The sequence below is a fragment of the Bos taurus genome, chromosome 2 (genome assembly GCF_002263795.3).
Source record: "Bos taurus isolate L1 Dominette 01449 registration number 42190680 breed Hereford chromosome 2, ARS-UCD2.0, whole genome shotgun sequence".
NCBI classification, from domain to species: domain Eukaryota; kingdom Metazoa; phylum Chordata; class Mammalia; order Artiodactyla; family Bovidae; genus Bos; species Bos taurus.
In genome coordinates, this window is record NC_037329.1 from 106,256,679 (window position 1) to 106,284,462 (window position 27,784).

The 27,784-nt window shown below is 43.1% G+C and overlaps 1 protein-coding gene and 1 non-coding gene across 2 annotated transcripts; both read left to right on the forward strand.

Annotated features, from left to right (window-relative positions):
• Window positions 1-95: 95 nt before the first annotated feature.
• Window positions 96-27,713, forward strand: ARPC2 (actin related protein 2/3 complex subunit 2). The gene is given in 11 exon segments (NM_001034713.2): window positions 96-129; window positions 343-424; window positions 8,451-8,485; window positions 9,703-9,815; window positions 13,801-13,846; window positions 16,200-16,386; window positions 16,980-17,073; window positions 22,525-22,651; window positions 24,159-24,259; window positions 24,568-24,668; window positions 27,263-27,713. Coding segments are annotated over 10 exon segments (903 nt in total). The 5' UTR covers window positions 96-129; window positions 343-350; the 3' UTR covers window positions 27,288-27,713.
• LOC112443653 (small nucleolar RNA SNORA42/SNORA80 family) lies at window positions 3,200-3,336 on the forward strand. Its single transcript, XR_003032059.1, has one exon. It is a non-coding gene; the product is annotated as a small nucleolar RNA SNORA42/SNORA80 family (small nucleolar RNA).
• Window positions 27,714-27,784: the final 71 nt, after the last annotated feature.

The following is a 27,784-nucleotide window of genomic DNA, read 5'->3' on the forward strand; positions in this document are numbered from 1 at the left end:
CGGAAGTGGGTGTGAGAGCGGAAGTGGCCGGCTAGAGCCGGGGGCTGGGCGGGGACCAGGCTTGTCGGTGAGGCGGCAGCGGCGGCGGCGGCGGCGGCTCGGCAGGCGGGTTCAGGCTTCAGGGGCCAGGTCGGTCGGGTGAGGGGTGTCTCCACAGTCAGTGCGTGCGCGGGCAGCGCGCAGGTTTTCCCCTTCTCCCACCCCGGTCCCTTTCCCCTTCTTCCCTAACCTCCTACCCCACCCAGCCCCCCTCCTCAAGGGGCAGCAGGGCCGCTCCCTCTGTCCTTTCCTCCCTTACCCACCCTCACCCGCCCTTGTTTCTCCTTCCCCTGTCCGGGGCAGCCGCCGCCATGATCCTGCTGGAGGTGAACAACCGCATCATCGAGGAGACGCTCGCGCTCAAGTTCGAGAACGCGGCCGCCGGGTGAGCGCGCGCCTGGGGCCGGTGGGTGGCGGGGGAGGCCGAGTTGACCCCTAATGGTCGTTCAGTCCTCCAGACCCAGAGGAGGGAGGTGGGAGACCTGGGCGGGTGTGGGGACTGCCCCGGCGGGGTTAGACGCGGGAGGTGATTGGGCGCGGTGGGGTGAAGGGCAGAGATGCGTGGGGAGAGGCTCAGAGGAGGGATGCGGAAGCAGTGAGTGGACAGGAGTGCGCGTGCCAAAGGTCAGGAGACCTGTGGGACGTGAGGGGAGCCGGAACTCTCCGCTGGAGGATCCCATTGCCCTCTGGAGCGAGCTGGGGACCACTTCCCTCTGTATTCCCCGTCATTGTTCAGAACCCAAAGAAAGCCTATTTGGGATTCGGTTGGAAGGAGTTTTCAGGAATTCCCAGCACTGGAGGAAGAAAGAAGGTGCCAGGCCCAGATTCACCACCCGTCTTCTCGCTCCCCACCCCCATCTTCTCGTCTAAAGGAGCAGAAGACTGAAGGCAGGTCCTGCCTTGCTGCCGGAAAACCCGTTGATCTCTCTAGTTTTACTTCCCTGAACCCTACTGTTAGAGAGACTGATCATTTTGTTACATTTCTCGAGCAAAGTTAATAGGTCCCCCATATCCACACTCCTTTCTTACCGCTCTTCTGAGGTCCTGATTCTTTTTTCCCCACTCACTGTCCTCTGTCTGGTTATCTTTTAAATCTTTGTACCGTACCCTGGGTCTGTGATTTCTTCTGTAGTCATTCCGGCCCAGATACGCACTTAAAAGCCTCCAGAGTCTATAATAAAGTTCTCAGATAAGACCTGTTTGTTAACCATTGGCCTTTTTAAAAGTGGGCTTTAGGACATGTTTCTAAGGCAGCCTTTGGAGTCAGACACAAGAATCAATAGAAGACGACCTCCTCCCCCAAAGCTGCTTTGCTTTTCTAATATAAAATTTAATACATGAACCAAAGAATCGGTTTTAACTTCTAATTTTTGATGGCTTGTGGCTAGTCCCTTTGCCTCATTTCCCCATGTGTGAGGATGGGAACTTCACATCTTGGTTACACAGTTGAGGAAATAGTGCAAACCGTTTCTGGTGAACTGGGAACTAATAATAAAGTAAGTGCTTGGAAGGCCACCGATGGGAGAAGATTGGTAGAGGGAATTTCTAAGTGGACATAATGAACTTGTGGCTTGGAGGCATTAAAAAAAAATACTTACTACCTGCCTCTTAAACTGAATATATTGTCTCCTATCTCTTTTATAAGGCCACGGGTTTTATCTGTAGTACAAAGCACAGCTTTCCTTGAAGTAACACAGTGAGCAGTAGTGACTGTTTCCTGCCAGGGGCTGCAGTTGCTTGTATTTTAGGCTGACTTGTTTCTTGTCTTCCGCCTCACTTACCAGTTCCTTTGCATTTTAAATGTTCAAGCGAATCAGCTTAGTGGCTTATTTTGGGTGATTGCTGTGTACTTTTTTGAGCAGTGTAGCACATAGGAGGAAGTTAAATGAACTTCTGCATTTTCACAGCTTATCTCAAGTGAATTCTCAAGTTTAGACTAGCGAAAAATGAGACCTGGGTGGTTATAAGCTGATCTACAAGATAAATCCTGTGCATTTCAAGTGGAAGCCTGCCTTGTAGTGTAGGAGTACGTTCACATCTGCTTGTTTATTAATAACTTGTGACTCTGAAATGTAGCCCATTATTCATAGCTTCAGCTCTTTTCCTTTTAGAACATTACTCTTAAAAAGAGCTCCTAACTATTTCAGCTGGGAGTAAGTAGTCACACAAGTCTGGAAGGCATAATTTAGAACTTCTCCACTTTTTTTTTTTTTTTTTACAAAGTATATGTTGTAACAATGTTGAATCTTAGGGCATGGCAGCAAATTTTGTTTTTTTTTTCTGGCCTGTCTTCCAGTTGAGATGTGACTTTAAGTTAGTTGACTCAGAACATACTCTGCTGAAAATCACCTCGAAAAGAGACCATGATATTTAACCTAACAGGTAGGGTTTTCCTGGGATTGCAAATGAAACACCTAGAAGAAGCCTAGAAGTTTCTAGGCATACTAGTAAGGTGAGGCAGCAGTAAAGCATTTAAGTATTTATCAAGTAGTTAACTACTTATCAAGGTGCATGCCTAGCCAGAACTTTTAGAGAATAATAACTAGTGTGATAATCATGAACATTTACAGGGTTCTCTCAGTGCTCAGCCCCAAACAGGAACAGGAAAGGGGGACCTTTCTAAGAGTATGGCAGCATTACAGAGGACCTAAGGGGGGACACATTTTGGGGTGGAAATCAGAGAAAGATTAAAGAAAGGCAGTAGCTCTAAGGAGAAACCTTTGAGATTGGAAAGGCTTGGCCATTGTGGGAACCTGCTGGGAGAGGTCAGCTCCGCCCTGCTTTTCCCAGTTGGGGAAATGAGGTTCTGTGCAGCCTTCCCCAGAGTGAAACCTCCAGCTCCACAATGCCTGGTAATAGGCAGTTAACTACGTGTGGCTAGTCAGGTTGAAATAAAAAAGTGAATTAAAATAATAAAGCTCCCCAGTCACACTAGCCACAGTTCTGGGACTCAGTTGCCACACGTGGTTAGAAGCAGCCAAATGTGGGCAGCCAGATGTAGGACATTTCCATTATTGCAGAAAGTCCCCTTGGACAGCCCTGTTGCAGCTACTGAAAACATGAACATGAAGTAGTCTTAAAAATAGTTTTGCGGTATATGTTTCAGAACACAGTAATTTTCCTTTTGAAGTTGATCTTATTTTAAGTGATGCCTCTTGGAGCATGGTAATGAATTTATGGCAGGTCCTCCTCTGTGGGCCTCTCATAGTGTACCCATGCCAGAGTAAATTGCAGCCTCGAACCATTACCCAGCCTCCTTACTTGTGGGCTGTGAGCACTGAAGGGGGTTGTACAATGTGAAACAAGAAAGAAAAAAAAATGATGCCTCTCAGATTATCTTGCTGTGTCTTCTTGCCTGTGACATCCTTCGAAAAGTCTATATTTCCTTCAAGTAAAGCAGTTCTGTCATAAACTGCTTAAGAATATATTTGGTCATGAAAACCTTTTAACTTGGAGGCAGTTTTGACAAAGCCTGAGAGCCATTCCAGGCAAATTACTTCTTTTTTTTCCCACCACACTCATGGGAAGGTGGCTTATTGAAATGATTCCTGTATCCCCACAAAATGATAATTATTGGTAACTTGTTTTCTCAACAGCCTCCAAACTGAGAGACTGTCACTGATTAAGAAGCTGTGCACAACACTGCAGATAACCTCATGTGCAGGTCTTGTCAACACTTTTTTGGGTTTTTTTTTCCCAAGCATTTAGGAATTCTTACTTAGGCTCCCAATTAAAAAAGTACTCTGGCAATTTAATTTAATTCTTTTGTTACTGTATACACACCAAGAACCTTTATAGCCTCCAAAGCTAGGCTTGTCAACTTCACTCTAGTCTGGAGTGCAAAATTGAGGAAATGCTGTCAGATGCGAATTGCTGTTGATTTTAAGTGCGTACTGGCTCCTTGCCACAGCTGTGCATATTGTGGGGAGCTGTGCTTCTGTGAGGGGGAGTGAAGCTCAGTAGGCAAGCCGTGCCAGTTGGGGTGGGCGAGGACTGTGGGAGGAGAAATTTGAGCGAGGAATAAATTAAATCTTGCTGATACCTTCTCATTCCCAAATATGCTGCATATGTCCTCAGGGAGACAGACTGCTGAGAAGTGATTTGGAATTAGGACATTGTTTAAGCATTTAGAAGAAACTGGATGTAGTGGCTGACTTGCTGAGATGATCTGGTTGGTCTTTTTACCGGTCACTGTAGTCACACACTGCTACCCACTCTGGCTGCCTTGGAACTACTCTGGGCATGAGGCCCAGCACTGTGTTCCTTTTGTGTGTACCAAACCTGCGACTCTTGGTGGCAGGGTCTATGGTTCTATCATCTTTGTTTCCCCAGAATTCTTACTGTGTAGTATAGTCAGCTTAGTACACTTTTGATGAAGCCAAATAGAATGGTTCTTAGTTTTTTTAGGAGTTTATCCTTCTTCTGACATTGTGTGAATCAGCTTTTAGACCCTGTTGTTTTGAGACATGCCTTAAGAGAGTAGGACCACCTCTTACCTAATATGATCCATTTTTGTAGGCTTTGCTCAAAAAGGATGATGGGAGCCTTAGAGAGGACTTAAAGGAGATTAATCAAAAACTTTATGATGAGATAATGAGCAGAATTCAATAATTCCTCTTAATTCAGCTCATAGAAACAGTAACTAGAAGAGGGACATAAATGCACAACAAGGAACTGGATGTGTTCAGGAGTAAAAACTCCAAAATCCTTAATGAGAAAAGAGGATTGGATAATAACAGTTGCCAGGAGTTCTTTAGTGACATTTTACAAACTTCTTTAGAAAAAGGAGAGGAAGAAATTTTTTCTGAAGGAATTTAAGAATGGCTCTTGAAACCCATCTGAATGAATTGAGTATATTTTAGTGTCTTGTGCTGTCCTGTCAGTAACCCTGAGGACTTAGCCACCTGGCTTACTGTAGGATTCCAGATATTGCAGCAGTCTGACACTAATATGGTTCTGTTTCTCCTTGTTTTGCTGACCAATTCCCGATTGTTTGACATGGTTTCCTTCCATTTCAGAATGTGCCTGGGTTACAGATAGCAGCTGTGATTTACAATTGACAAAACTGGGGCTCTTGGGAGTTACTGAGGGAGTAGATGGATTCAGCATTGTGTAGGCACCCTTCCCTGGTGATTCCTGACCTTGTTATGGTATGTCACATCTGGGTGAGTGGTCTAGCCTGGAGATCTGCCACTGGGCTGCCCTAAGGGCTGTGGGATCGTTATCTCAGCTGAGTCATAAGACCTTTGTTGGGAAACTGCCATGTATATAGCTTCTCAGTCCTCACAGCAGCTTTGTGTGGTAGAGGCTTTTAATCTCCATTTTCTAGAAAAGGAACCTTTGACTTGCCGATGAGTATCATTGCTGTGGCTACAGTAAGCGGCAGAACCTGAGGTAGAGAGTCAGCTCTGAAAGACATGCTTTTTCTGTGATTAATTTACTCTCACTGCCTGAGACAACTATTTGCCCTTTTGGCCTAGGGGCTTCTGTGGTAGCTCAGATAGTAAAGAATCTGCCTCCAATCCAGGAGACCCAGGTTCGATGCCTGGGTTGGGAAGATCCCCTGGAGAAGGGCATGGCAACCCACTCCAGTATTCTTGCCTGGAGAATTCAACAGACAGAGGAGTCTAATGGGCTACATTCCATGGGGTCCCAAAGAGTCAGACACGACTGAGTGACTAACATTCTTTTGGCCAGTTAAGAGTACACTTGCTCCCAGACCAATCTTATTCCTGTCTGTGGTTGCTTGTGGTTTAGTCGCTAAGTCATGTCTGACTCTTGCGACTCCACGGACTGTAACGTACAGGCTCTTCTGTCCATGGGATTTTCCAGGCAAGAATACTGGAGTGAGTTGCCATTTCCTACTTGAGGGGATCTTCCAGACACAGGAATCAAACACCAGTCTCCTGTGCTACATGTGGTCTCCTGCATTGCAGGCAGATGCTTTACTAGCTGAGCCACCAGGGAAGCCCTTTATTCCCCAATAGCTCCGTGATTTTTAAACCACAAAACACTTGGTCTTGGACTTGAGCCATGGCCCTGTCATGGTATATTTCCCACTCAGCGCAGTCCCCTTGTTGGGGACAGAGTTAGACAGAAGCCTAACCCCTAAGTGACTTCTCAGGAGGACTCCTTCAGCCCAGTGCTCTCCTCAACAGCCTGCCTGTCTTCTCTGCAACCTCTGTGCAGCCATAAATAGCAAACTAAAATATTAATGACAATGATTTGACAAATATTCCCAAGTCAGGCAGCAAACCACTTGGTATAGATCTTAGCAACTTCTCCCAGAGGGGATCAGTGCTCAGGGAACTTTATGACCTAGAGAAATGCAAAATTTCAGAGTCAAAATGTTGGAACCCTAAGGTTTTTTATCTACAGTTGATCTTTTTTTGGTCAGTTGATGAAGTGAGAAAGTGAGGAACTCAGTCCTTCTGTGGCCGACTTAAAGCCTAAAGGTTAAAAAAAAAACCAGCCTCCTCCTAAGTGATACAACATGGGCTTTTATAAGCCTCCACCCTGCCTCTTTGGCACAGCCAGCCTTCCTCAGGAAAGTGTGTTTCAGTGCTTCCTCCCGTTGTGCAGCCTCTTAATGTTTCGTTCAAATGAGCCATAGATTAATGTTTCTACTTCTTCCTTTGCTGTTGTTTTTTCTAGAAGTGAGAAATGGTGGTTGGTCATTCCTCGCCTTAGTCACCAAACTACAGTTACAAATGAAAAATCAGAAACAACTTTTAATTTTTATCCAGTTCTTTCCATCGTATCCTGAACTCACTGCTTGTCCATTAAATTTTTATCTAGTTCTTTTCATCATATCCTGAACTCACTGCTTGTCCATAAACGCACTTGATGCTTCGATTCTCAGACACCCAAAGTACTTTTCCTAAGTCACGTATGGATGGCTTTGAAGAAGCAGGGTGGAACTCAGTATGTGATTTGTATAGGTTGATTTTACAATGGGGCTAACATATGTTTAATAGAAGCCAGTTTCCTTGAGAGGTATGGTTTAGCTTTGCAGCAGTGTTTTAACAGTCATAAACCATGTTATTTATTCCGTTATTTCCCAGCAACTCTGGAGGGCAGCTCAGTCTTGGTTCCTTCTGCAGATGAGGGAGCGGAGATAGTAAAAGAGATACACATTTGATGGTGAGGTCTTGAGCAAGTTAGGCAAGAATAAATGTGAAAGTGTGTATATCGTGTCTGCTGGCCCATAAAACAAAGTGGAATCATTTGAGTTACAGGGTGTTAGCTAATAAAACTATGGAGTCTTCATTGGTTTCCTACCATTGGGTTTTGAGGAGAAGTGAGGAAAGCATTTGAAGTAGCTTTTCACTGGAGGTTAATTGACCATTAGTGTTTTTAACTGGATATATGTCATGCTTTCTGGGTTAATAACTCAGCAGCATTTATCAAACAGAAGTCCATGTACCAGGCTCAGCTGGGAATCACATTGAAAGTCGTAGACCGTCAGTGCCTCCCAGGAAAAGTTCTTCCGTGTCTGTTCTCTTGTTTTATCTTTAGCAGTTGTGTAAAGTAGGTAGGATCATTTGTGTTCTCGCATTTTAAAGATGAGTAGGTGAGAAAATGAAGGGATGCAGGCATTAATTTGTCTGAAAACATGATCTTGAAAAGGCTAAAGTTGGAAAACAGGTGTCTTGACTGTTCTCAGTGATTTTGCTCTGTTACTTTGTGCTATACTTTGTATGAAAGTGCAACACTGAAATTTAAAAACAACCACCTCCCCCCACCTCCCCCTCAAAAAAAAACAAAACTAGAGGAGAACCAAAGAGGGCTTCACAAAGGAGAATGGTGTGAGTACTTAGGTGATGAAAGGGAGAGGGAAACACAGTGTAGAAAGACTTACAGATTGTCTTTGAAATGGAATAGGACTGCATCATTCTGTGGCCTGAACTCATCCTTTCACTTTACGTAAATTTAAACCGTTCTGCTCTCTGTTTAGCAGTTTTCCTGCTGAGAGTGCAAGCAAAAGAGGGCATTTTGTGGGTCTATATACAAATGTGTCTATCATGGTCTTAAGGAGTTAAGAATTGAAGATGAGCACCAACCATAGCAGAGATTCGAGCTGCAAAACAAGCTTTTATCTGTCCTTCCTCAGTCTTCCACCATTAGTAAGCAGAGATTCAGGTGCATAAAAAAATGAATTGTGTACCTGGATCAAGGTTGTCTGATCTTAACTAAAGCTCAGGAGCCTTTTGCAAGTCTCCCTGAAGGCAGGCAGCAATGTCGTTACCCTTTTCTTGGCTGTGTTGCACAGCACTCAGGATCTTAGTTCCCTGACCAAGGTTTGAACCTGTGCCCCCTGCATTGGAAGCATGGAGTCTTAACCACTGGACCACCAGGGAAGTCCCAGTAATATAGTTAGCTAACTAAAGGACTTTTATTTCATTTTGCAGAAACAAACCAGAAGCTGTAGAAGTAACATTTGCAGGTAAGTATCCTTTATCTCACCTATTAAGAGAAGGCACAACATAAAAAATAGAAAAGAAAATTGTTCCTAAAATAAGCTTTTTTGACGTTTGGGCTCCTATCTTGATTGTCAGATTTTTTTTTTTTCCTGGCTTTTATTTTAGATCATTATTCATGGATTTAGTGAGCTATATAAAGTTGCCTGCTGATATCTTAGACGTTTGGGTTTAATTTTGTGGTACAAACTAAGGTTTTTTAAATTTGAAAATATTGTGTTATTATCTTTAGTCATCGTCTTAGTTTGCCTAGCATTTAGAGGAGTAGGGAATTAGAAATATAATCGAGACTTGTTCAACAAGTCAGAGAGAAAGGTTACTGCTTTCTTTTCCCTAGAAAGAATTGGGTATTGACACTACTCACTTGCTCTGTGAACTTTGAGGCCGTTGGTCACGCTGTTTATTAATAAAATGGGAATGCTTGACCAGGTGATCTTGGAAAACTTTTTGCAGCTCTGAAGAGCTCTGACTTGGAGGCCAGGCACCATCCCCTTCCCCTCCTGCTAACTAGCAGTGCCAGAGCTCCCTAAAGTAATGACACTCAGCCCCAGGTTTCAAGAACTTAAGAGCTAGCCAAAAACACTGTGTGAGCCTTGTGTGAATCCTAATTCAAATAAGACAACAATAATTTTTTTTTAATTCTTGAGATAATATTTCAGTGCTTGACTGGACATTTAATTTTTTTTTTAATTTAGGCATGACAGTGGAATTGGGGTTATGTTTTTTTTTAGACATGTATTCTGAAATATTTGTAGGTGAAGTGACGTGATGTGTAGGATTTGCTTCAGAATAAATCATTGGGAAGGGCTGTGTCTAAGTGAAAACAAGGTTGGCTATATGTTGATTAATTGTTGAAGCCATGATGAGAATAGGGGTTCGTTGTATATTATATTTTTATACATGTTTCAAATACATTGCAATAAAGGTTTGTTAAATTCTTTCAGCATAAAGTGATGATTAAAGTAAAAATAGCTTGGTAGTTTTAGAGAAAAGAGATGAGTACTCAATAATTCTGATCTCAGTGTTTCTACTGATTTTCCACATGGATTTTAAATGAACGTCATTTTACTTACATGCCTACTTGTAAGGGAGACTTCCTTGTGCCCTGCAACAGGTAGGCAGGCACTTTGAGATGTTACTCCCTATTCCCAAGTTAAGCAAGATTATTTGCCTCTCCTGGCAGATTTTGATGGAGTCCTCTATCATATTTCAAATCCTAATGGAGATAAAACAAAAGTGATGGTCAGTATTTCTTTGAAATTCTACAAGGAACTTCAGGCACATGGTGCTGATGAGGTAAGTTCCACATCACTTTTCCTTGGGAGTCTTGTTTCCTCCTCACCTTTTCCTGGCAATTTGCCACTCGTGGAAGATCCACGGCACTGAGTCATCCACGCTGGCACTGGCCACTCTGGATGGCTTGCTCACCTAACCAGGGGCTCTTGACTTCATTTCCATTAGTCGTAAAGAAGGGTGTTTCTCAGAACGGATTTTGGTTCTCTGCTTGACTGCTTTTTACACTGAAGAAATAAAGATGTTCTCTAACCAGTGAAAACAAAAACAGATTTAGTTCTCAAAAAATGTAGCAAGGAATACTTTTCCTTGACCAATACAAAAATAGCTATGGCAAGACTGAGATGGATTCAGTTCTATTTCTGTTACATTGTGAAGCAGGTATATAACCTCTAGTCTGTTTCAAGTTTACAGGCTTAATTTCTCATTCTAGAAATTTAGGAACAAATCTGCCCTTTACACTTTTTAATTTAATGCTCTTTAGAACTGACCTCTGTATCTCTTGTTCCTTACGACTACCTTAGGGGAAATAAGAAAGGGTGTCCATGTGTTCAGAAACTCTTGGTGGCCATGCTTTATTCACTGGCTTCTTTCAATAGATTTGGTTCCTGTTGAACTGTATTTGCTCTGGGGAGAGCCATTTATGGAAGAAAGAAAATGTTATTACACCAGTGTGTGCACGTTGTGGTTGGGTCTCAAAGCAGGAAGTATGACTCAGTTCCTGAATCAGTTTTCAAGTATCTTCTAGTTTGAACAGAGTAGGTTCTCCTTAATGTGGTAAATGAAGATACAGCCATTTCTATTTTCTTTCTGATTGAGAGTAATAGTAGTTTGTTATTTTTTTTAAGTTTATGTATTTTTAATTGAATGATAATTACAGTATTGTGTTGGTTTCTGCCATACCTGAGCATGAATCAGCCGTAGGTATACATATGTCCCCTCTTGAACCTCCCTCCCACCCCCTACCCCTTCCCACCCTTCTGCGTTGTTGCAGAGCCCCATTTTGTGTTCCCTGAGTCATACAGCAAATTCCCATTGGCTGTCTATTTTATATATAGTAGTGTATATGTTTCAATGCTACTGAGAGTAGTAGCTTTTAACTTATTTAAAATTCATGTGATGAAAGAGCTGTTTAACAAAAGCATATGATCAAAATCTTGATACTAAAAACTAAAATTAATGTTAACCAAGCCAGATACCAAGAGCCATACACGGTCACTTCCCTTACTTCTTCATATGCAATTGGCTTGCCCTGGAAGTTCAAAGGAACAGCTAAAACCTCTGATTTTGCCTCAAGTTCAAGAGAAGAAGAATGGTTTAGAGAATTTGCATTCAGGGTTATTTTACCTGAAAAGAAAGAGCCTCAGGAGAAAGACTTAAGTCTTTGAACGCATTTGAAAGATTACTAATGTAAGTGAGACCGGCTAACTCTTTACCAGATGAAGATCAAGAGGAAATAAATGGCAGTTAAGGTGGCCCTGCTTTAATGAAGTAGAAGACAACTACCTAGAAAGAATATTTCTTTGAAATGTTGAACATTTGAACAGATAACTGAAAACCTGTGCGATTATTCCCCCTAGACCTTCCCCTCTCTAAAGACGGTGCAGTAAGAACACTCCTTGGGAGGGAGAGAAAGTGTTAAGCTAGATTTCTTAAATCTCTGTTCCAGTCTGCTTTCCTTACAGTGAAACTCCAGAATACATTGCTATTCTTGTAGCTATCACAAGGGTCAGAGAACCAGCCCACTCAAGTGGGTGGAATAGGTAACATTGGCTGTGTTGCAGCAGAGTGCAGGGTAAATGGCTCCCTATGTTGGTTAAACAGTAACCAGCGTGTGATAACCACAGGAAGCTTGTTACTTTGTCACAGGCCTTTTTTCAAAGCAGAAAGCTCAGCTGCCAGGTGGGAAGGTCTGATTTCCTGGTGTCAGGTTGGAAGAGGGGGCACAAAGTGAATCAGTTAAAAGTGCAAGTGACGTGAACTAGGAAGCGTTGGCTGGTTTTGCCAAGAGGAGGGAGCAGAGGAGTTGAACCTGGTATAATTTTGGTTCTAAGAACCGCTTAGATCTCAGAATATTAACTTAGTATCTTGGGCTTAAACTGAATAACTTGGAACCTAAACTAGGAGCTATGGTTTCTCCCACATCTGATTTTCCCTTCCTCCAAGTACACATAGTACAGAATTGCAGATAGTTAAAATTACTAATGGGACATGGGTGCTACTTTTTTTGCCCTGAAATGATTTAGGAGAAGTGGTATATGGGACACCTGAAGTCAAATCTCTGTGCCACCAGTAGATTCTATGACCTTGAACCTCTCCCTTCAGCTCCTCTTCTGTAAGAGGTACCTCACAGTGGGTGTGTGTCACCACATAGGAACTACATGTGGCATTCCTTACCCTTTGCCTTTACATAAACAAGTGTGATCACTGATTCATGCTGTGAAGTCCACCCTGCTGTCCAGGTTTTACATGTTGAGACTTTCTTCCAGCTGTAGGATAATGGTTAAATAAATATGTGGAGTACTAAAAAATATTTAAGAATGAGGAGAAAGAATGTACTATATGATAATTCTTTAAAATGGGACATGAAATAAATGGTTTGCTCCTGGTTTGTATATCGTATGTGTTTAAAAACCTGGAGAGAACACTGAAAATAAGATTAGAAGAAAAGCATTGACGTTTGCTCAATCTGTTATCTGAGTCCCCAGATGCTGGAGCTGGGCTCTGAGATGACAGGAGCGGACCAGACGTGGCCCTGCTTAAATGGGCCTCCACTCTAGTACTGCCTGTGTTCTTAGTGCTTTTCTCTGGCTAGTGAGATTCTTCAAAACACACACACCACTCTTATAATTAAAGCAAGTTTGTGCTCTTGTTCACTTTTAACTTGGTAACTTATCTTAGATTTGAGTACCTCTTTTTTTGGTATTCCAGAAAATACAAGAGGGTCGTTATTAGTATATTTGTGGTGACACCGTTAAAAATTGGATGCATAGAGACAAAATCCCACAGCCTGTTATACGACTGGGGGTTAGTATTGATATATTGGCCTCAATTCTGCCTTCCTGTGGAATAATGCTGACTCCTTCCCTCCCTAAGTTCAAGATTTTAATGAGACAAATAATAAGACCTGTCTGTGTCTTGCCTCTAAAACATAATAAAGACTATTAAATACCAAGAGGTTATTGAATTCTAGTGACTTTAATTTTTCTCTCTCTCCAAATAACTGCCTTTCTCCTGCTTAATGTGTCAATAACATTTAAGTCAGAACTGTTCCTTCCCAAATAAAAAGACTGATTCTTAAACCATGTCAGCCTCAGAGCAGTTCCTACCAGGAAGAGCAATCACGCCGGCAGAGAAAAAATAAGAAGGTGTAAAAGGGACTCTTGTTTTATCATTTACTCCAAAAAAGCTGGAAAATAGCCAGCTGTAAGGATTGGTTTTGAGAAAAAAACATTTAGAGAGTACACCCTTCTGTGGACCCCCACAGTATAAATAACTGGCTAAGATTGAATTATCCATTGCTTTTTAAAGCATTCAAGATAAGCAGGCTAACCAGAATCAGTTCCTGACAGTTCTGGTTTTACTGTTTCATTCACCTGAGTTAGTGGTTTGGCCTATATTTGGTTGATAACTAACATGATCAATTCTCACTTTAGTTCGGCATTCTTTTACTCCCTTGGAGGAAAAAAAGGGTAATTATGTGCAATATAAGATCTGGAGGAGAACAGACCATATAAAGGGGGTGACCAAGTGCTAACCTTTTGGAGTTAATCGAAGTTCTGTGAGTAATTTGTTTGATAACTCAGATAAATCTTCTTGGCTCCCTGTATCCTATTTCCCATTCGCCTTTTGAAAGTTAGGAAGAATGCTGGCTTAGGAAAAACTTGGCATGCACAGTCCTTTGAAAATAATGAAATTCTCATGGTCTTTGAATTAACATACTTGTTGATATGTATTTGTATAACATACTTGTTTTTCTATTTTCTAGTTATTAAAGAGGGTGTACGGAAGTTACTTGGTAAATCCAGAATCAGGTATGTAGTAATGTGAATGGCTGTGGAATGACTTGGAAAGAGATTCGTCCTGTTTGTGCCATGCCTTTTTTAGCCAATGGATTTTGTTTAAATGTTACTTATTTATGAGTATTTCTGCATGAGTTCAGGTCCCACTTCAGCTGTCTCCATAAACATAGCTTTTAAGGGGCTTTGCGTTGTCCAGTAATGGATACACGTTATTGGTGTAGTCACACAGAGAGTTGATGGATGCTGTTTGTAACATTTATTGGGTAAGATCTAATGACTCTTTGTTAATGTTTCAGCCAGAGGGCCACCTTTGTTTGCCCGTAGTGATTAACATGGCTTTTGAGAAGATTAAGCCAATATTGATTCTCCCTCCCAGCCCCCAGTAACAACTTTGTACACTGCACATTTGGAGAAGGAAGAGGAATATTCACAGCTATTTTCACATTTTCAAATAGAAATTTCAGCCCCTGTAATCCATTCTTCTAATCAGTGATCTGTGCCTCCTTGGTTAGAAGAGCTATGTTACACAGCTTTAAAGGAAGCTTAAAGAGGAAAAAAACTGAACAGTATTTTTATCCCTATGATTAAGTAGTAGTTTCGAATTCTGAGGCATCTATAGCCAGACCCCATAGTGAGGACCAAGTTGTAAGACTGCTTGAATGTAATATTTATTACTCAGATCCTATGACTGGTACCTTGACTTAAATCTTTCTAAAAAGGAAAGGGTATCTGTCTCTTTTTAACAGTGGTTACTTTAAAAAAAAGGCACCTCATCTGCTCATTAGAATACCTTCCCTTGACTCTTATCTGCTGTTTTGGAAACAAAGTATCTAATAAAGAAAAGTGCCTTCCAATGTAACTTGTTACTTGGAGTGTTTGTCTATGAGAACTTTGTACTCCATAAAGAATACTGAAATTTATTATTCCCCAAATTGATGGTACAAACATATCTCAGAAATAAAAGCCAAAAGATAAATAACAGTGTAGGCTCTAAGAAGAATCGGGGAATTTCAGAAAGAAAAATAACTAGAGCAGAAAAAGCATAAAGGAACCCTTGGCTGTGCTTGTCACCACTCAGATCCTAAAATCTATCAGAACAAGCAGAGTGTGACCTGGATTTTTCCTATGGGTTTATCTAGACAAGTTTGGAAAACTCGGCTGGCCATACTAGATTTTACTTTTCTTCACATCGTGTTTTCTTCATCATATTGGAAGCCATACTGAAGTCTGGCTTCAGTTATAGTTTTATTTAGTTTGTTTTATTTGGCTTCTTAAAACTAACAAACCCCAGCTTTAAATATTTTCTTCTTCTTTTTTTTTAATCTAATCTTGTGGTCCATTTGTTTATCTGGTTTTCAGGTACCCAAAATGGAAGGCTGATTGATATTATTTAATACTGGAGTGCCAAGAATGTGCTAAACCCTGTCTAGAACAGAGATTTAGATAGCCAGTTGATGCTCTCAGTGAGGATAGATCCAACAAAACAGACCTCAGGAATGCTCTTGGAAAAATACTAAATGGTAACAAAGTATAAAGGTCTAAGAAACTCAGAAATGTGTAGTCTATACAGTTCCTGGTACAATTATTCCCATCATCTGTTTAGAATATGAAATGATCCTCAGTGATGGGCAGATATTTTTGCAAAATCATTTACAGGTTTTTGGGCAGGTATAAGTCATTCAATTACATAATAAAGCATCCTAGGCACTTGGCTTCTTTGAACCTTTTTTTCCCTCTAAAGTGAGAAAAACTATATCTGGCCTATTGCATACAACTTATATGGCGATTAAATGAAGTAAAATGTTTTAAAACACTTGGAAAATTTTACAGTGTACACAAATAAATCTTTTGAGGTGTATTCAGATTTTTTTTCCGTTTTGGGTTTTTGCCATATTTCCATTCCCAGGGCTTATAGTGGCATGCAGGCAGGTATATTTTTTTATCAAAAAGCAACCAAGCTGCTCACCATGTTGGCACTTGGCATGATAAACCGTCAGAGAAAAATATGAAACTCATTAATAGGTTGTTAGCATATTCAGCCTGCTTTCACGATTGTGTCTGGAACATTAAATTTCTAAAAGTTCCAGGATTATGACTTCCTCCCATTCCTTATTTGTAATCAGTCATCTTTGATACTGATTTAGATTTTTGCATGGTATCTGTTAATTAGCTATATGTATTTACAGTAATTTTATAAGAATTAAGGTTTTTATTTCACTTCATTTGCCCTTTGAGGAAGATGGGAGTGGATTGCATTCTCCTTAGGTTAAAAGTATGGACACTGAGACAAAATAAAATGCCATTTGAACCCAAAAAGCTTTTTTTTTTTAAATATACCTACTGGGTGTTTTTTCCCCTCCTCCAGGATACAATGTCTCTTTGCTATACGACCTTGAAAATCTGCCTGCATCCAAGGATTCCATCGTGCATCAGGCTGGCATGTTGAAACGAAACTGTTTTGCCTCTGTCTTTGAGAAATACTTCCAGTTCCAAGAAGAGGGCAAGGAAGGAGAGAACAGGGCAGTTATCCATTATAGGGATGATGAGACCATGTGAGTATAGAGAGAATTTGGTCCTAAAACTTGGTTGTGGCTGTCACATGTGCTTACCAAAAGATATTCAGCTAAGTCAGACCTTAGACTATATTGTGTGAAGCCCCCCAAAGTGTCTTTCTCATAAAATTCTTTAACCCAGGATGTAGATGGTGTGGCGAAGGAGAAGGCCACTTCTCCTTATCTACAGAAAGTTGGAAAAAGATAAAAAGAGAATCTAGCACTTCTTTAAGGCACTAACATTTTGAGTCCCCTTCTGTAATTTAGCTAAGTAATCAGGAGGCAGAGGGTAACTATAGGTTCTAAGAAATATTTTTTAAAGTGGGCTTCTGAGAATCAACTAACTCTGGGCTCCATACCATATAGACAAGTTGATAACGTCCACTTTGGGTGCTTTTCATCTCTTGCCTCATGTAAAGTTTGCGTTTATTCTACTGACTTCGTGGCCATAATTATTCAGTCTCACTAGCACACCTTGTATTATGAATTAAAAGGTTTATGATGGCTTTACCCTCCTGCTTCACTTGTAGATCAAGTTCTTGGCAAAACCCTGTTCTGATTCTGTACTTACTCGTGAGTTTTGTTCCCCTCAGGTATGTTGAGTCAAAAAAAGACAGAGTCACAGTAGTCTTCAGCACAGTGTTTAAGGATGACGACGATGTGGTCATTGGAAAGGTGTTCATGCAGGTATGGAGCAGACATCTTGGGGCAGAGAGTAGGGGGACCATGGCCTAGTGACTTACACCTTGGCATCAAAGAGACTTCCCTTGTGGTGCAGTGGCTAAGATTACTCACTCTCAATGCAAGGGGGCCCAGGTTCGATCCCTGGTCAGGGAGCTAGATCCCACATGCCACAACTAAGACCCAGCACAGCTAAATAATAAGTCAATATTTTTTTAAAAAGATAAGAACTGGCAGCCCTATTGATGTTGAAACTTGATTTAGTTAAACAGTCCCCCATCAAACTCACTGGTTTTTTTTTTTTCCTTAGTGGTTTTAGCCCTTTTGCAGGACTGAACTAGAGTTGGTTCAGACAGTAACGAATCTGCCTGCAGTGTGGGAGACCTGGGTTCAATCCCTGAGTTGGGAAGATCCCCTGAAAGAGGATCCCCTGGAGTGGCAGCCCACTCTAGTATTCTTGACTGGAGAATCCCCATGGACAGAGGAGCCTGGTGGGCTACAGAACAGGAGTCACAAAGAATCAGACATGACTAAGCAACTAAGCATAGCACATAGTAACAAAATGACTGAATATGAAGCATGCTTCCTGCCATGGGGTCTTTGATTTAAAGCTTGGTCCTATTTCCTGCCCGCTTAAGTTTTCTTAAAGCTTCTAGCAAGGTCTGTTGGCTTGGCTTATTAGTCCTAAAGTCTTTTCAGAATGGAGTCGAGAGAAAATTCTTAGGTGGTAGGTAATGCATTAATAGTGTAGAGTTGTCAAACTGGCAGTGAAGAGAATGGGCCTGAGTTTGGCTGAGGTCCCCACGGAGCACCCTCAGAAGCAGCTCATCCGCTAGAAGAGTAGTGGGGGTTAGCAGAACATTTTGTAATTGGATTTCTGGTGTGGTTGGACTCGGGTCTGACACAGTACAACCACTGTGGCTTTGTCATGCTGTCTGCTAACCAGTTGCTGGCTTTAGGACATGAGCTCTCACTGGTGAAGTATCCTGGCTGGTTTCTTATGAGACAGCTCAGCATTCAAAGTCTAGTACAGAAGTTAAATTTAAAAAAAAAAAACAAAACACAACTTTGTTCATTCTGTTCTTTGGCAGGGTAATGAAATTTAAGAATTCCAGGACAGAACCTCTTTTGCCAGGTTGAGTTGAAAAATAATTGTGCTTAATATAGTGAGAATACTTTATGTGTAGGCATTCTGAGTGGCTAGGGAAATCTTCAAAACGGATATTCTCCATTTGACCATCTGTAGTGGCTTTTTGTGTTAAGCTAATTTAATCAGAAACTAATTTTTTTAGTCCCCATGCAGAAAAATTGGAATATTGACACAGCATTTGAGAGTACTAAGCTTTCAAAAGTGTATGGTTGTGCACATACCTAAGACATATGTATGTCTTAGGTCCTAAATGTAAACCTCAGACAGGCATTTCATGTGTTTTTATGCAGAATTGACAGGGGAATTAAATGCAGTAGCTCAGAAATTGGGCTAAATCCAGACTGACAACCTAATTTTAAAACCTATGAAGTATATATTTAGATTTGGCTGGTTTTTTTACCAGTCTTCTTCCATTTTATTCCAGACAACATCTTAACTTATTTTTATACTTTAAACAGATCTTGTCTTGGAGAGTGTACTGGAGATTTGTTCCTTAGAAGAATTTTGAGTATTCTTTTTTGCATGTGAACTTAAACACTCTCCCTCAGAGTCCATGTGGTGGGACACTTGTCTAAAAGGGAAAAGAACATCTGCATTTTTGTACCGGCAGTGTCTCCAGTGAGTGACAGGCCTGGCCTCATGTGGAAAGGCAATGCCCAGGAAGCCGTCTGCCCTTCCTCCCGCTCTAGACTCAGAGGCAGTGGTAATTTAACTTGAAATGACCTTAGTAATGTGGACTTATTTTGCTGGTTTTCCCCTCCAAAATAAATCAAGCACTGTCCTAGGCCTAGTTATTTTAAATTTCTGGGAAAAAGGAGGATGGTGGATGCCTAGCCTAGAATGCTGTGACCGGGGAGGCTGGTCGTGGTCACTTGTCTGCCTGCTGTGGGTCCTCGTTTCCCATGCCGACATGCACCTCCAGCCTAGTCAGGATGCCATCCCTCCCTTATCATTTGGCAGGCTGACTTGGAGGGATGCTTATTGCTGTCATTTGGAAAAAGACAGGGAGGGGCCATTCCCCACTCTTATGGATATGCTAGTGCTTGGCTTTGAAGGCATATGAGCTGTGAGCATCAGAGAAAACCTGGTAGATGTTATCGTTTCAACACTCATTACGTGAAAAGCAATAGTTACCCTTTCGGAGATTGGTGAACTAAAATTGTTTATATTACTAGATCTTTAAGTTAGTTCAGTAGGTAAGAGAAATTAAGTGGAAGCCACTGGTTACTATATGTTCAGGGGCAAGACAAACGCAATTTTCCTCGTAGGCAGTAGTGAAGATGTCATTTTGAGGATCCTTGCTGCCTGTATACATGTGGGATTATACCTGTGGGATATTTTCCTGAACTGAGGACCCTGAGGCAAAGTGAATAATTTTAGTAGCATTGCCAACCCCTTCTCCACAGAGGTTATGCCATTTCCCTCCCACCTCCAGTGCATGAGTGTCCATTTTCCCAAAGTGGTGTTGAACTTTTGGATTTCTACCAGTCTGACAGGTTAAAAATGGTGTCTGCTTTCTCTTATGAACAAGGTCAAACTTTTTGTTTTTAATGCTGAAGGCTAATTTTTTTTTGTCTTTTCTTGTGAGATGTCTCTTGATGGCCCCTACCCATTTTTCTATTGGGTTATTGATCTTCTCAGTTTCTTCATGTACTTGGGAGACTGGCCCTTTTTCTGTGATAAGAGTTGCAGATTTTTTTTTTCCAGTTAGTCATTAGACTTCTTTTTTTCCAGTTAGTCATTAGACTTCTTGGGTTGTTTTTGTTGTTTGGTTTTCCCTCATGTAGAACTTTATTTTCATGTAGTGAAATTGATCAACCTCTATGGCTTCTAGATTTTGAGTCATAGTTAGAAACACCTTCCCTACTGAAAGGTTGTAAAGAAATCTACCTGCATTATTTTCCTTGTGTTTTTATACTTTCATATTTTATGTGTAAATCTTACTACTTATGTGTAGTTTCTCTTGGTGCATGATATGAAAAGTGGAGCCATCTTTTTTTCTAAGTGACTACTGCCTGTCCCAGTGGCAGCTACACTACTGGTTTAAGATGCTGCCTTTATCATATACTTAATTTCTGTATATATTTGGGTTTATTCTGAGCTTCTGTGGTCAGTTATGCTGTGATGGAAGAAAGAAATGATATTGTGATGCCCCAAAGAGAGAAAAAGGAAGAAAAAAGAGGCAGTATTGCTGATACATAAGCAACAAAGACTCTAAGGCAAAAAGCTGCTGGGTTGGTGGGTTTACTGGCTTTTAAGTGTTGTGTAAGAGAGAAAAACCAAGGAGAAACAAAGGCAGGAGATTGCCTGAATTACAGCCCCGAGTCAGGACATTGTTAACCAACTCCGAAATGTATCACTCTTCATGTACAAAACTGAGAAATGCTGCCAAGTCACCACGGGTTTACAGATACTCTGTCTGGTTGTGAACGCCACATGTACCAGTGAACTGGAGCGTTTAAGAAACTTAAGAAACAAGAAAGTGCTGGCAGGCAGTTTTTATCTGTTCTCCCCGCCGGGGGCTAAAAGAGAGAAACTGATAGAAGTTAGAGAAGGTCCCAACCCAGTTGCAGAATGAAAGATTTTCTAGAGGAGGGCAATTTCAGCAGCTTTGCTTTAAGGATTTTCGTTTTGAATTATCTTGAATCCTTCCCTCCCTCTTCAGATATTTTCCTTTGGGGATCAAAGTTCAGAGGGGAGCCCACCTAACCCAGTGATGTTATTTCCCACCAACCTTTGGAAGCTACACAAGGAGTTCAGGAGGCAGGGGGTGAAACAGACGAGCTCCCCGACTGGGCATTAGACCTCCTCAGGTAGTATCCTTCCTTCACACATCTGCTGCTGAGGGCTTGCCCGTCAGTGTGTATCCTCCTGCTGCGGGTGAAGTGCAGTCCCTGCTCCTTCTCATACAGTGTGCTGACACTGTCAGCTAGAGAAGTGGTACTTTCTTTCTCATTCTTGTGCTAGACAGTCTCTTTTAAGGGCAGAGGACTAGATACAGAGATGAATAAAAGAATCCTTGACTTGAGGAGCTTAAAACCTGGTAGGGAAGCCAGATGCATTCATGAATAGTGAAATATCACAGTAGAGGTTTGCAGAAAAGCCATGGGAACCCCCACAGGAGAGCAACTAGCTGTGCCCAGGCTGTTGGAGAGAGCGTTATATCTGGGCAGCAGTAGAAAGAACGTTGTAGACTAAAGGGCTGTATAACTTGCTCTCAGTACTCTCAGAAAACTCAGGGACCTTGGAAAACTTTTGATTCCATCCTTCTGTCCTTCAGAGAGTTTAAACCCTAGGTTTTACTGGCATTGCTGAAAAGTCCAGTCCTGTTATTACGGATCTGAGTTGAAACGGGGATGCCTCGTATCACTTACCTGTTTATACAGGAATGTATGGATTGGGAAAGCTTGAGACATGGGGGTTAGGACAGGGAAGAATGGCTTGGTTTTGACATCCTTAGGCATTTTTCTGTAGTTTGCTGAGGGTGGATACATTTTGTCAAGGGTGAGCTCTTACTTGAGCTCCACTTGATATCTTAATCAAATTTCCTGAAAAATACAACCTCCTTTCATATTAAATCAAAAGAAACTAATAAACTGTCATCCTTATCCTGAACGTAATCTGGTTCTCTCAGTGCTTTGCAATTTGTTGTCTATTTAGCCTCAGAAGTAATTTTATCATGCATATTTTTCCAAAACAAAAGAAGAGGATTAACAGTGCTTTTCTCTGCTCTTTGAAGATCGGACTTGTTAAGTACTTTGTGATCTCTCCTCTTTGAATCTGAAGTGCGCTGATGGCAGCCAACACTGGTAATATTTCACGTTGTGCTGTGCTGAGTCGCTCAGTCATGTCTGACCCTCTGCGACCCCATGGACTGTAGCCCACCGGGCTCCTCTGTCCATGGGGATTCTCCAGGCAAGAATACTGGAGTGGGTTGCCATGCCCTCCTCCAGGGGAATCTTCCCAACCCAGGGACTGAACCCAGGTCTCCTGCATTGCAGGTGGATTCTTTACCATCTGAGCCACCAGGGAAGCCCAAGAGTACTGGAGTGGGTAGCCTATCCCTTCTCCAGGGGATCTTCCCGAGCCTGGAATCGAATCCACCTGCATTGCAGGTGGATTCTTTACCAGCTGAGCTACCAGGGAAGACCAGTATTTCACATTAGGTGTCATTTATTTTTAGCCTCTGCCAGTCAGAGGGCTCAGAGGTCACATCCACAGGGCAAACCCCAGAGCATAGGTTGCTGTTCTTGCTGTTCGTCTCACACCAGATTCTCTTCTGGTTGCTTTTTGCTTCATCCTGGCAGGAGTTCAAAGAAGGACGCAGAGCCAGCCACACAGCCCCACAGGTCCTCTTCAGCCACAGGGAACCTCCCTTAGAGCTGAAAGATACCGATGCCGCCGTGGGTGACAACATTGGCTACATTACCTTCGGTGAGCTGGGCAGGGTTGCTGCATTTGCATACCTTGGTGGGTTCATACTGCAGTTGAAATGGGGCTGAGTGGCAAAAGCAGGTGTGCCAGAGTGTTCCTGTTGCCGGTGCCATGACTATAGGAGGCATGTCATGGGGCACTAATATAAGTCATGTGCTATTTTTATTTTTATACAGTAGTCATTTTCTTTTTTTCCCTGTTTTATCTAAATCCTCAGGAAAAAAAAAAAAGGGTAGCCTGGTGTGAAGTAGGAGGGGTTAGGGCCACTTAAGCACTGCGTAGCAGCTGGTTGGGGTTCTCTGTCCTTTGGCGCCTGTTGGGTTTTTTTGCTCATTAGACCAGAGCTCTAGCCGAGATTCAGTTACCCACTTTCCCTCTGGAAAGATTCATATCCACCCCTCTCACAGTTTGCTTCAGCCTAGTGATCTGGTTCATTGATAACAGCTGACAGTTTAGAATCGCAGCTCATACACACACTGACCCTGACAACACTAAAATGTCCCCTTTTCTGAAGTTCTTTAAGTCACCAGAGTGCTGAAGATGCATCAGTTTATTGGAAATAAGCGGGTTGATTAACCAGGTTTCCTTAAGTCTAGTCTACATGTTTTTTTGGCGGGAGGGCACGTTACTCTCTCTGAGGTTGGGACAGCCTGTTACAGTTTAATTAGCAATGTCTCTCTTTGTGGTACATAAACTGATGGTGAACTTACAGTCATTAGCATCTCAGGACCTCTGCAGTATAGTTATCTCCTGGCCTGGCGCTCTTTTCTCTTGAGAGCAAGTTGACACACAGTGGTCCCACCCTTTCTTAGGAGGCATTTCATTTCGTTTCAACAAAACCTGATACTCAAGGACTTTGCTGATGCTGAGATCACTGAGTAGGGTAGATGCAGAAGATAGAGGGGATTCCCAGGAGCCAGAGGGAGAGGCGTGCAGGTCTGCCCAGGTGTGAAGCTGAGTGACTGACTGCTCAGGACTTCATGGGGCCAGGCAGTGGCAGGGGCTTTTCTCAGCCCCCAGCCAAAGCAACTCATCTTGCCATTCCTCCTCAGGAGTGCTCAGGTTCTTTCCCTTCCTGTTTGGTATTCACCACAGACTACATGATCCTCTCTGGATCTAGTTTCTCTGAACGCTTACTCTGCTTCAGCACCAAGGGCCTACAACAGGCAGGCTTTGTTCTCTAATCCCCATTGCTCCAGAGTCTACCCAGGTAGCCAGTTGTGTCATTTTCTAGAGGGACTTCTGAGAAGCAGGAGCTAGTAGACTTTGCAGTGCACAGCCGAAGAATCCAGACCCGGAATGAATGCCAGGACCAAGCCCTTTGCCGAGGGAGCCCTGGTTTTCGGCCATGGTCTCCTCCATTTGCACTCCCTGGCAGAAAACCCTAATGAAACAAGTGACGGTCCCAAAGCAGGGCCAGATGGGAGCTGCCGGTAGGCTGCTGGTCTTTCCACCCTTTGGCATTGGTGTAATTAGACCTTGACACCCTGTCTGTGCCCCCACCCAGTGCTGTTCCCTCGCCACACCAACGCCAGTGCTCGAGACAACACCATCAACCTGATCCACACGTTCCGGGACTACCTGCACTACCACATCAAGTGCTCGAAGGTGAGTGAGAGCAGCCACAGCACCGGTGCTCCGGGCCGTCCTCTCCGCCAGAGCTCATGGCATAAAGTCCTCTCTGGTCCAGGCTGTTGCTAGGAACTCTACAGAGATGGTTCTAGACGCTTTGAATCATGGCCTTTTTCCATCTCTCTCACTCCATAGTAGAGAGGTGAATATATGCTTCCTTGCACAGCCCTATGTCAACCCCAGGGTGGATGTTCCCAGACCTTTCTGATAATTTCCGCTACTTAGAGCAAAGCTGTCTTTCTGGAACGTGACTCTGCTTCAGTATCCATTGTGTTTGCCTCCAGGCCTATATTCACACACGTATGCGGGCAAAAACATCCGACTTCCTCAAGGTGCTGAACCGTGCACGCCCAGATGCCGAGAAAAAGGAAATGAAAACAATCACGTGAGTAGAACCATCCTGCAACAGGACTGCCTTCCTCTCCTAAGCTTACCAAGGAGGTCATGGGTGTTGGTGACCCAGGTGTCTGGGCAGTGGCTGCAGATGAGATGGGCAGTGGGGCGCCTATAGCTGCCTGGCAGACTAAAGATGGGACAAACAGGTTTTCACATCTGAATGGGCCTCCTTGTTTCCACATCTCTGTGATCGAGGAGAGTGGCTGCTAGAAAGAAACACAGACCTTTTTACCAAGATGAACTGTTTTCTTTGGGTCTGAGTTGAGAAGCCTATCTTAACTGTCTTGATGATGTCTTGTAGAAATGGAATAATCTGCTTGAGGACATTTAGTTGCATAAATAGGCCTGGAACTATTCCAAAGCATTCTTTTTCCTGGTCCGAGTCTTGGCAGGAATTTTGCCTAAAGAGGAGGTCAACTTTATCTGAGATAGAGATGATGAGGAGATCCCTAAAGGGTGCAAGACACTGTCCGCAGTAGAGCAGCATGGTCGAGGGCCTGGGGGTTTGGGTCTGTGTCAGATGCCAAACCTTGGGATCCCCTCTGGTAAGGTTTAGGCCATCCTGTTCTCCAAGTAGAGTAATGGGTGCTGGTCTCCTATCACTTGTTCCCATTGAATTAAACATCTTGAGGTGAACTAAGCCTCCCCACAACCCACACAGCCATTTCCAGCACCCCACACTCTTGGGATAACCTTCTATAGGTATGTTGTGCCTAGGCCTTCCAGCTCCTTCCCTTGGCCCCTTCTACCAAGCTAGTTTTTGCTGCCATTTAACAAGATGAGAGAGGGTCTGACTCTCGGGTGCCTGGGCAGAATGCTTTTAATCTCAGAAGCATCAGACATTTATACAGAGCAGTGTAAGTCATCCCTGCCTTCTATACTTGAGAGGCTGCCTGTCTCACTAGGAAATTGATACCAAAGACCTTTCTCTAGAATAGCTCTTCCCACTGCCCAGAGCCAGCAGAGTGTTCAGTCCATAGCTGGATCCTCTGCTTAGAGAGAAGTGCCCACGTGCCATGGCAACACAGTGGCAGCATCGTTCCTTCTACTATTCAGCTTTGTGGCACAGCCTAAAATGGGCAGAACTCGAAAGGTGGGGAGGCAGGGAAGGTGTGTCCTGGGGGGCACGTGCTCTTGCTGCCCTGCAGACTCGTACCTCCATCATGGAGTTGACAAGTTTCCCTTTCCTTTCCCTGCTTGCTTCTCTCACTCACACCATTTTGGTGACCCTGAATGTGAGGCAGCCAATTTTGTGCCACTTTCAGGGCCCCGTTCAGTAGAGGCTAGGAGGTGAGCCAGCAGCCAATACAGCAGAAGGCAGCCTGACCCGCCAGCCTGTCGCCCACCAAACGGGGGGGCTGGGCGTCATAAATAGTCAGGAACTTCTGTCGCCTTCAGCCCTGTAACTGCCTGTCCGTTGAGGAGAAGCGCCCACCAGGCAGCCACTACTCAGTGTCTCCCCACAGGGCTTCTCCCCTGGTTCCGTCACACAGCTCGGCAGCCTTGGAGTGTGGAGTTACTGCAAAGCAGGTGCAGTGGAAGGCAGGAACAACTCCCTGTCCTGATGGGGGACTAAGAAAAGATGAGTCCTTGAAACGAGCCAGTCGTCCATAAACTTCCTTCCTGGAACTTAGGGAGAGCAGCTTTTCCTTTTTCCATCCTGTGACCCCTCTTTGGCAGAGGTGAGTCCCAGAAAGGAGAAGCAGGAGGTAAAGAACCCTGAAAACCAGATTGAGTTCCCAAAGCTAAGCAGGAGAAGCCAGGACCCCTCTTCTGCTCTGGGTTCTTAGAACCTGGACCAGCATGAAGGAGGGTGGCAACCCTTCTGTGATCAGAAGCCAGCCATCAGCACCCCACAGAGCTCTGCCAGAATTGAGCTTTCTATTTGGGGAATGGATAACAAATATTTTAGCTTCATCTGTGGTAGGGTAAGACATTCCAGAGAGGAAAATCTTAGTTCCCGTAGTCCTCTGCTCTAGCTTCCAACCAGGCTTCCGTGCCAGATAGGTACCCTCCATCTTTGGGAACCATTCCCAAAGTTGGCCTTTTTAGAATGCTGGGTAGGACAGGACACACCAGCTCAGGAGCCTTAAGCGAGGCAAGTGTTTTGTGACTGAGTGTAGTCACCGTATGACAACACAAAACACGCTTAAACTTGGAAAGTTTGGAGGGTTGCTTCTGACACACTGGCCCCATGAGGAAAGATTTAAGGAACTGCTGTCTGCTAGGCTGAAAAAGTATAAGCTGTGTTAGGAGGACCCCAAATTCTTTTACTCAGAAGAGGGTTGAGACCAGTCTAAAAGGCAGGTAGATCTAGGCCATCCAGAAATTGTGGGCAAGTGATTCTCCTGTCTAACTTGGTATATTTACTGTCCTCATGGGCTTATTACTTGGTACCCTGAAGTATTCAATAGGAAGAAAGAGCTGATGGGTTGTTTCTGTGAAAGCTGGGCCTTAACCCTTGCCTGGAGTTCCCGAATACCTCTGCTTGAGAAACATTGACCCCATCTCTAGTGCAGAGCCATGGGGTGGATGGGAAGGTGAGCAGAAACTAACCTTCACACTTAATCTCTGCTTTTGAAGGGGGAAGACGTTTTCATCCCGCTAACTCTTGGGAACAGGAAGAGGAAGCGGCTGGCAACTGAAGGCTGGAACACTTGCTACTGGATAATCGTAGCTTTTAATGTTGCACCTCTTCAGGTTCTTAAGGGATTCTCCGTTTTGGTTCCATTTTGTACACGTTTGGAAAATAATCTGCAAAAACGAGCTGTGCTTGCAAGGACTTCATGGTTCCCAAGAATTAAAAGAAAAAAAAGAATTCCACTTGATCAACTTAATTCCTTTTCTTTATCTTCCCTCCCTCACTCCCCTTGCCTGCCCCTTCTTTTCCAAGCTGTTTTGCTTTGCAATATGTTACTGGTAATGAGTTGCAGGATAATGCAATCTTAACTTGTTTTCTCTAAGTATTTGAGTTCAAAACTCCTGTATCTAAAGAAATACGGTTGGGGTCATTAATAAAGAAAATCTTTCTATCTTACATGAGAATTCACTTGGTTTCTGGACTGGGAGTCCAAAAAAAAAAAGGAGGGATGAAGGATACATCAA